The sequence below is a fragment of the Centroberyx affinis genome, unplaced genomic scaffold, assembly GCF_046629955.1.
Source record: "Centroberyx affinis isolate AG114_WGS23_722 - 3 ecotype Tasmania unplaced genomic scaffold, CSIRO-AGI_Caff_v1 ptg001590l_1, whole genome shotgun sequence".
NCBI classification, from domain to species: Eukaryota; Metazoa; Chordata; class Actinopteri; order Beryciformes; family Berycidae; genus Centroberyx; species Centroberyx affinis.
Window position 1 is genome coordinate 40698 of NW_027280039.1, and position 10379 is coordinate 51076.

General features: G+C 44.4%; 1 protein-coding gene across 1 annotated transcript; it reads right to left on the minus strand.

Annotated features, from left to right (window-relative positions):
* Positions 1-511: 511 nt before the first annotated feature.
* On the minus strand, positions 512-9245 carry LOC139651093 (echinoderm microtubule-associated protein-like 1). Its single transcript, XM_071527939.1, has 7 exons — positions 9086-9245; positions 4778-4975; positions 3711-3843; positions 2006-2107; positions 1457-1485; positions 1202-1228; positions 512-793 (listed from the first exon to the last, which is right to left on the minus strand). The coding sequence occupies exons 1-7, from the start codon at positions 9243-9245 to the stop codon at positions 519-521; spliced, it is 924 nt and encodes a 307-aa protein (XP_071384040.1). The 3' UTR covers positions 512-518.
* Between the last annotated feature and the right edge of the window lie 1134 nt (positions 9246-10379).

A 10379-nucleotide genomic window follows, 5' to 3' on the forward strand; every position in this document is an offset into this window, starting at 1 on the left:
TCGCACTACAAAGGAAAACTTGCCATTGAAAATGTTTCACAAACCCAACAAAATCCCCAAATTACTGATCATTTGAACAATTACTAACAGCAATTAATAGTGTTTTTTCAGCAATATTTCTGAAGCTGAGGCTGACCAAAACCCAAGTAATTAAGTAAGAAGTCTGAGTCCAGTAATCGGGTTTGGGCTCAAGTTTGGTGTAGTAACTGGCCTGTACTCAGAGATTTAAGAACATAAATGAACATAAAAATGACATCCTTGCAACATTAAAGGGACAGTTCACCTGCAAAATCAATTTCAAAATCAATTTCTTGCTTTGTAACACTGGAAGAAGGTCTGTATATGTAGTATGGATGAGAGGTTGATGGCAGGAAGGTAAAATATTCTCCTTCATTCTTCCCTTAAAATCTATAGTCAATTAAATGGTTTTTTTGCTATGAAGGGGAAGACTTAATTTTGAATGTTGTACAAAGATTAAACAAAATTACCCCCCACCCCCCACCTGCCTAACCTGCACATCAGTAGCAAATCTGAAAGTACTGGCTGGGGGATTTGATGGGGGATTTGTAGCTGGATGTGTCCAGCGGTGTGTTCTGGCTGATCGTGGTTTTCTGGAGGTTTAAGGTGAAGGCCGGGGTCCGTTTCCTCATCTCTGGTTTGGTGCCCACCTTCGCCTGAGGGGTGCTAGGCGCGCCCATGGGCCCGCCGTTGGCAGGCACCGTGGGTGCAGATTTGGCGGTCTCAGAAGACCCAGTCCTTCTTGTGAGGGGGCTCAGATAGATCTGCATAGTCACTAAGTGAAGAGGTGAAATGAGGGGAGGAGGGCGTGGCCATGTGTGTGGGAGAGGGACAGAGAGAGGAGAGGTTGGACAGCAGTTGAGGGAGGAAGGGAGCGTCAGGACAGAGGGAGAAGGGCAGACAGTGTTGAGGTTTGGAGGAGAGACGGGGAAGAACAGACAAAATTGGGTGCAAGGGGTGAGGGAAGGCACAGAAGTCATGGTGAGATGTGGAAAAAATGAAGGATGAGCACAAAATAACAGTTCAAATGCAATGTTGTATAAACCTATAAACTTTCCATTACTGTACAGATGCAGAGGATAATTCACCAAAATGTTTCTTCCATTATTGAATCAATGAGGAGTTAATTATGGGATTTAAAAAAAAAAAGTAACATAGGTACACTGTCAGGAATGAAGCCTACCTTTGCAGTGTGTCACTCGTCTTGTCCCTGCACCAAAACCACACATACACAGACCAGATTAGTTTGTGTGTAGCAAGGCTTCGCAATACCACTGCCATGTCAGTCTTGTGCTAAATCATTTATCTTTACTTTATAGCGGCTGCAACCTGGGCAGCAGCTGTTTCACATTTCACCTCCTCCTATGAAGCTCAATGCTGCCAGTCACTGACTGGAAAAAACAAGTACAGGCGAAACATGGAAAGTGTTTTCTCTTACCTAGACTTACTGCCGGCTCCTTGGCTTTGCTGCTGTTACAGAGAGACGGAGAGAGAGAGAGAGAGAGAGAGAGAGAGAGAGAGAGAGAGAGAGAGAGAGAGAGAGCGAGAGAGACAGAGACAGAGACAGAGACAGAGACAGAGAGAGAAAGAGTGTATGAGAGACAAAGAGAGAGTCAAAGAGAGACTTGGTAAATCTGAAATGAAAATCGTCAATACAACTGTTCAGTGTTATTCTCTTAGCAAAGGCAGGGGGATGACTGACTCCAAGTCTCCAACTTTGTGTATAAAGGCTATGGAGCACAGCTGATATTAAACTACAATTACAATTTTACACTTTACAGACACGATAACACAACAACAGCGTACACATCACATTGTCACACAGGGCTTCACATTAACACTAGCTGCCAGCTTTTATCAGTTTATTGTCAATAACTTAAAAATGGCTGTTCAATTTCTGAATCCACAAGCCAGGGTGATTGGTTGACTGAAAAGTGAAGTCCTGTGTATCAAGTAAAGCTGCAGGAATGCAGGAACAGCAGCCTACCTATCAAGAGCTTTCTTACAGGTAGGGGCTGCAGCAGTGGGCCGTGTTTTGGCAGTCTTACATGGACTGTCCTTCACACTGCCTGCCGGGCTCCTCACCGCACTGCTGGGTAGAAAGGACATTTTCTGTTTTGTTTATTTCTTTGTTCTTCATGTAAATATACACCCATCTTTATCGGTCTAAAGCATGAAGCTGGGCTGCAACAGAGAAGAGCATCTCATCCCCCTTAACCAAAATGGCATTGATTCACCCTGTTTGGCCAAATGAAACTCTGGAGTGAGTTATGGTCACTAGTGGGAAATCTTTTCCTCAACAACAGTGAGCTGGACTCACGAACGAGGGTTGAGCCTACTGCAAAAATATATTTTTTTCACCATCTCCACCTTTACCAGTCACTAAACTGCACCGAAGAGTGTGCAGTTTACTGATGTCACGTTACATGATTTCTGGGTAATGAGGTCCTTCAAACTTCCAAAAAGTCAAACTGTTATCTCCTGTTGCCACTTGGGGCCGCCAAAGTTGGAAGTTGCCTAATGTTGCTTTAAAATAGATATTTTTTTTACAGATGTGCCTACTCAGGTTTGAGGCTACACAAAAAGTTTCTGAAATCTTACAAGATCAAAAAGGAAAGATAGAAAGGTGGGAGGCAACAAGTGGTGGGTGCAGTGAAGACAAGAAGCAAAGAGGCCAGATGAAAGAGGTGAGAGAGAAAACAGACAGAGGGTAAGATGAGATTAATTAGTGGAGAGAGCTGGAGAGAGATAACAGTGGAGGGAAATGAACCGGTGGTGCTAATGATGACGGCAATGATGATGTTTCTCACTTGATCATGATATTGAACGGAGAGCTTTAAGTGATAGGAGATTTAACTCTCTCTGTGCAATTATATTGGCGTACCCCAGATATAGCAATACAGCGCCAAGGTACCGCAGAGAAAACCTATCTGCTCTCCAACTAATGGCATCTAATGGTAGAGTCGTTTAAAAGGTAATTGGGAGGAAGAGATCCGCAGAAATGGTTTGCTGGTTTATTGCACTGAAGTAAAGGAGAGTGTGTTGGAATAATTATTAACTGTCCATGTGCGGTGTTTCCAGATAATGGTGTGTGTATTTTGATTGCTTTTGAGACTGAAGCTTGAGATTTGAGACTGAACCTTTAATTCTATTGTGAGCTGCATGGGCCATAAGAATATTTTCCATTAATATGCAGCTGCTCTCTCATGCACCGTGTGTTTAATGGTGAGTGCTGTAAAAGATGTGAGGAATAGCATTTGTGGATTATTTTTTTTTATGTGGGTGGATTTTCTCTTTAACCTCATTTGCTTGTGACCCCTATAAACAAAAGAATATCTACTTCCTGACAGCCTTTTACAGCTCTGCATGCTCAGAACAATAAACCACAAAACCAACGATTTTAACATTTGAATGTGTTTAACTGTACAAATGCTGGAAAAACAGCATGCATGCTTAGTCACCTTTCTCTGGATAAATAAAGCTAAGAAAACTGCCCAATTTCACATAATCACAATTCAAATAGGCTGGGAAAATATCCATTTCACAAAAAAATGATCTAGTCCAAATATTCTAACCATAAAAATGCAGTTGTATATTGCATATTCTCATAGATATCTATATGTAAAATTATTTCACAACCACCAAAATCATCTCATGACCCCTTGCCTGCAGATGGAGAGCCAGTGTTTTACCTCTTGGAGGGAGTAGGTGAGGAGCTGTAGTTCCTGGCTGTGACAGTAGAGGGCAGTGTGGTGCTCTTCTTCAGAGAGGCAGCGTTGGAGGCCATGGGCGATCTGGAGGGCAGAGCCAGAGACACTGGCCTGGCTGTGACAACACACACACAAGGCAAGGAGGTGAGTATGATGTGTGTGTGTGTGTGTGTGTGTGTGTGTTATTCTGCTGTTTTGTCTCAATTCTTTGCACTTGTGACTGTTCTGTTTGTTGTCTTCTTTTACCACTGCACAAATGAAGTTCCTTGAGGAAGATTAGGTAATTTGAATTTCAGTTTGAATTTGAATTTGAATGTGTGTGTATGTGGGGGTTGGTTGGAGGCATGGGTGCACATGTCTCTGCATGTGTACAAATGTGTGACCATGTGAAACTAACCAGATTTTCTGGAATTATGTGTGTCTACATACATAACTGTATGTGTGAGGGTGTACACATGTGTATTTGTTGATAGATAGGTAGATAGATAGATAGATAGATAGATAGATAAATAGATAGATAGATAGATAGATAGATAGATAGATAGATAGATAGATGGATGGATAGATAGATAGATAGATAGATAGATAGATAGATAGATAGATAGATAGACATACATAGGCCTACTTAATTTATACCAGAGGGAAAATCAATTGTTGCAGCAGCAAAACAAGCAAGCAATGAACCATAAAAACTAAAAAATCCTCCTCCCATACTCCCATATACAACATAAAAGCTATTGCACAAATCCGTATCCACATAGCCACAAATTGATCTGTGGAAAATGATGATAGTGTAAGTCTTGATTGTACATCATCACGTCTATTCATAGTATTCTGTTTGGTAGGAAAATAACAGGTGATTGTAATAAATTAACATGTGATCGAATGACACTCAGATACAATGTTGAGGTAAACACACACCAGATAGCAGGAGGCACTCACACACAGCCAATGAGTTGTGTTTATATCTACTATGAATCATCTATGAAACATCTATGCAAGCCTAGACCGTTCGCACTCCATGCAGGCAGGCACAGATCCTCTCTCACCTTTGGCTCCCGGTGCTCTCCTGCCGGCGGCGGTGGCGGTGGCGGCCTGGTGCTCCTCGGAGATGTTGAGCCTCTTCAGGACGTCGGCCAGAGCCATCTTCAGCAGCTGGATCTCATCCTCCTGCATCTGCATCTTCTGCTCCAGATAGGTCAGCCGGTCAGCCACATCCAGACCGCTGGCTGCTGAGCTGCGGTCATCTGGGAAGGGAGGAGAGCAATCAAAACATGTAGGTACTGATAGACAGACAGACAGACAGACAGACAGACAGATAGATAGATAGATAGATAGATGGATAGATAGATGCAGACCATATTCACTTAGTATGCTTTTCAGTGACATTAAACATAACTAACCTCATCAATGACATATTTAAATACAGTCTTATTCCATTGAGAATAAAAGCAAAAGGCTTCTGAGGCATCCTTTGTAGTTTTACGAGCCCCCAAGCCATGTCTAGATTTGCAGACTTCAATGGTGAACAGCAGAATCAAAAAACCCCACAGAGCAACAGACAGAAAGACCTTGTTAGCCAGCTGATGCTTCAGAGAGTGAGAGTGATTCAGACATACAGAACATTGATTCAACCACAAACACACACACACACACACACACACACACACACGCACACACACATACAGACACACACAAAGCAAGAAGTGAAAAATGAATATGCAATACACAGTTGACTCATATTGAAACCACAGGGCCGTTTGGAAACCTGACCCCTCTGTAAAAAACCTGTTGTAAAGCATGAGAAGCGCTGCTAAAGGAGAGAACAGAAAAAAAACAACAACCTTTTCCACATCAAAGCCAAGTGGGCCTAGGGTTAGCTCAAAACGAGAAACGAAAGCATTATTTGTTTGCTTGAAACTGCACCATATAAGGCTCTTGTAAGGCTCATCTCTTCTGGCAACAAGATGTAAAATACAATCAGAGGAATGTTTTTTTAGGGATTTAGTGAGTAATGAATAAGCCCTGTTCGTGCCTGTAGTAGAAACCAAGCTAATGAGGTCATGGCACAGCTGGCCACAGCAGATCATCCACACCCCACCATCAAACAGCAACATGTAAACAAAGGTGTCCCGAACGCTTCCAACTGCCATTAACACACTTTAAATTCCTCTTTCATTCATTTTCTGCCCTAAACTGTGACCAGATTCCTCTGCGCTGCTGGAGGTCAACACTAACCATCACCACCAGCCTGACAACACACTAAGTGGAGTACCGTGGGAGACGGCGAACGGTGCTGATGAGGGGTCTGGGTGCCTCGGCGGGGCGGGTCGCCCTTCCTCCCCCGTCCCGGACGTCTTCCTCCTCTTCCTCTCCTCTCGCGAACACAACCTCTCGCTCCTCTTCGCTCCTCTGGCTCCTCTGGCTCCTGTCAGATGGGCAGGCTCTCCCTCCATCTGAGCCACGGCGGGTGATTTTGATCCACTGGCCGGTGTCCACTAAGATCTCATCTCCCTTGCTCCAGTTGTGTCACACACACACACACACACACACACACACAGTGAAACACCACACACACACACAGACACAGAGCCTCTTCTTCTGGTGTTTTGTCACCCTCTGTTTCCAGCATCCAGCGCAGCCGGGAGGAAGGAGGGTTTCTTGTGTTTTTTCCTCTCTCGTTTCCTCTCCCCTTTGATCCTCTCACGTTTTCCTGGTGGTCGCCTGACACTATGGGACGGGGTGATGTGTATGACAGCGCTTAAAGCCTTTCGCCCAGAGTGTGTGTGTGTGGCTGTGTGTGTGGCTGTGTGTGTGTGTGTGTGTGTGTGTGTGTGTGTGCGTATAGAAGTGGGGGTGGGGTTGATAATGCTTAAAAACTCAGCAGTCGTCGAATTCAACCTAAATTGCATGTGCACGTGTGTATGTGTGTGTACTTGCTTGTGTGTGTGTGTGTGCGGAGTACAATGATAATCCCTCAGACTGAGCCTCTTTGGCACAAGCGACCCCACCCCCACACATAAGCCCCATGTCAGGGAGAGCGAGAGAGAGAGAGAGAGAGAGAGAGAGAGAGATGTAAAACAGAGAGAAAACAGGAGACAGGAACCTGAAATGTGGACTGTCCTTGCATTGTCCTCCAGTAAACAGCTTGTACATTCATAGATAATAGCTACCTCCTAGTTTACAGTATAAGCCACTCTAACTAATAGGAAGGACTTGTGAGTGACAGACAGAAAACCATTGCATGCTGTACTGTAGCTATACTGTAGCAGCTGTAACACCAAAGCCTCTCATTCACCTTAATGCTAAGAGTTTCAATGCTGGGTCAATTATTACCTAAACTGTACTATACTGTAACCAACATGTGAGACCAGCCTCAAACCTATTTCAGGTTAAGCAACTGAAACATAAATGAAATGCACTGTCTGGTGGGAGAGAGAGTGATGTGGAGATGAAGTATTATTTCCCAGCAGTTTTCAGCTAAAATCGATTATGAGCAAAGGGGGGTGGGGGGGGGGGGGTGGGGGGGGGTGAATTGCGTAATCCGTGTGTCAATAAGACACACAGATCGCTCCATTGTTGTTCTATTTTTTTTAAAGTTTCCATGTTCCAGGTTCCATGTTCCTTTGTGTTTCTTTTGAGATCTTTGTATTTCCTTTGTGATCCTTAGTTTTCTTAATTTAGTGCCTATAAAACCTGCTGCATTGTTTCTAAAATGCTAAAATGTCTTGAGTTACAAGGTTTTCAGCCTGACAGCAGTGATCTGCTGTGGGTGAAGACTCCCAGCATAATCATCCATACAGCCGTAATCTCTTTCACGGGGCGTTGTGACTCTGTGTAGTCCCTGTTGATTTTCTGTTCCTCTTCTTGTCCTGGCTGTGACATCATCCCCGTGCCACCTCCACACACCCCATATGGGATTGGGATTAGAATAGCCCGTAATCCCAGTGCTGTAAAAGGGAATTAGCAGCCCAAAGCTCAATCGCTGCACTAACTCAACTGTACAAAGAACAGGCTCCCTGGATGCCTTTCATACAAATGTAAACACACATACAAAACACATACATACTGTCTCTCTCTCTGATTCTCCGACACACACACACTCATACACACAGCCAGAACAGCGCTTACATTTTGAATATTCAGATGCCTATTATACATAGTATGTGCAAACTGAAAACACATTAAGGCATAACTACAGAGAAGCAGCGGAGAGTGTTTTAATCTCTGCTCGCAGATGGTGTTTCTGTTTCCTGAATGGAGGAGCAGCATCTGTCTGCTCATATCAGCACCCTGCATGCTGACACACACACACAGGCCACGTGTACACAGGCAATCTTTCACATATTAGTCCACTGATACCAATATCCCTGAGGGGACAGGGCTTTTCCCTAAATCTCCTCTGCCCAGGCACATTCCATAACAGCCCCAAACACTGCGTGGGAGGTGAGAAGTTCAGCAGATATGCAGAAAGAGAGATTGAAATTTAACTTTGCCCGTTCAGGACCAGCATTGCTAGGGTTAAACTGTGATATTAAATAAAATATAGCATATCGTTGCTGCCAGATGAAAACCTTGTATCTCCAACATGTAAACTTTTCAGTAACAAAGAAAAATAGCCTTGTTTTAGCTTGGTGTCTATGCATTTCTGGGTTGTAAATGGGTTTCATAAGTCCAAAAGTCATAGTATTTTCTCAACCCATAGACTGTATAATCCTTCAATTGATGTTAAAACATGAATATCACCAAAATTGGAGTTACAAGGTTTCTGCATGACAGCAGTGATATGTCTATGTATTTCAGAAGAGCAGAAAGTCTCTCCAGAGAGCAACCTGTTATAATTTCTCTCATGTGTGACAGCATGAGGTCCAGTGACACACACCTATTAGACCATTAGACTCTCAAAAGTTCTCAGAAGTTCAGCCACACTCAAATTGAACACAGACCATCTCATTAGTCATTCGGATTCCAGTTATTCACATTAACATAACTAAGGAAATGAGTAAATGTTAGTTTGTGAGTCGTACATGCTGAGGGTTTGCGTTTATTTTTTTTAGTTCTTTTACAGCTTTCAACTTCCTGCATCTGTTCTTTTTCTCGTCATGCCGACTCTGAAGTGATAACAAATCTGTAGACTTGCACTTCTATGCAAACCACACATACACACTCAGCATGGGGTAAGTTCCAATTTAAAAAAGGAGGCTGCACACATCACTTTCCCCTCTTTTCCTCTCTAAAGTCAATGACAAAGAAGAAAAACGTGGATACAATCCCTCTCCTGCATGCACTGCACCACACAAACACACAAACTCTCCCCACCTCGGCTCTCCAGTCCCCAGTAACTCCCTCGTACTGACCTGTCATGAAGTCGGTGTCGGGGGCCAGCAGGGTGTCGCTGTGGTAAATCTCCCTGAGCGAGGGCCTCCTCAGCAGGTCGTGGGCCGTCTCCTCCATGCCCAGACCCTGGTCCACCAGCTCCTCCATGTGTGTGTCCCTCTCCGCTGCGCCCGCTGCCATGGCCCCGACTGTGTGTGTTTGTGTACGCTCGATCCTACCCACTCCCTACTAAGTCCGCTTTGCTGACACTCCAGCTAAGTCACCTTCCCTAAACCACCAGTGGCTACCTCTCCCTCTCCCTTTTCCTTCCTCCCTCCCTCCCTCTCCCTCTCCCTCTCTCATCCCTTGTCCCACAGAGGAAAGGAGTGCATGCACGGAGAGGGGGTGATGTCACTCGAAGGACAGATTAAGGCCCTGGTAAGCCATCTGAAGCCCTCAGCCAGGGGAGGACAAGACTCTGAGGGAGGAGGAGAGGATTCTTGGTGTGTGTGTGTGTGTGTGTGTGTGTGTGTGGTGTGTGTGTGTGTACCTAGACAGAGGTCAGGATGCCTCCCATAGGGGAAAAACTACAGCTTTCACCTTAAAGGCCCAAAATATCTTCCTGAAAGGTACTGCCTCCAAGCATACCACTACTGCCTGAAGGAGGAAACCTATGAGGAACAATTACTGACCTGTGCACTGAGAAAACACACTCCTCTAACTCCTGACCAAAAAAAACAGCAGGGTGGGACTATTCAATTTGCTGTTGCATGCAAAGTTGCAGACACGCACACACAATTACACTCCCCAAAAGAGCTTACATCAGGCTACCATCCGGTGTGGCCAGCCCTGGTGTACTGTAAGGATGATGAGATTCAGAGATTAGGGGGCAGAACTTGATTAATTACAGTCATCAAGGGGACAGTAAGCCGGACGTGGTAATTAGACCAACAGAGAAAGACAACAGGAGCAGATGAAAAGCCAGTTAGTCTGTTGTGTCAGGGTCTCCCCAGTGTAAGCTGCCTTTCTGTCTATTTCGCATTCGCTGGATTGCTTCTTTCTCTGCCAGATGCTTCCATTTGCTGACCTGTCAAAGCTTTCTGGCCACGTATGCGGAAGTCATCTTCCCAAATTGCTGTCCACAACCTTTTTCCCGAAATCATAAATTCAAATCAGTCGAAGACGGTAGTTTAATCTTTCTGCCTCTCTCCCAATTTCATTTCCCATGTTTTTTCCCTACTACCCTTTCTTCACGTTGTTCTTCTCTCACCCAATCGTACTCCCTTCTCTGTCTTTGTATGTATGTGTATGTGTGTGTGTGTGTGTGAGAGAGAG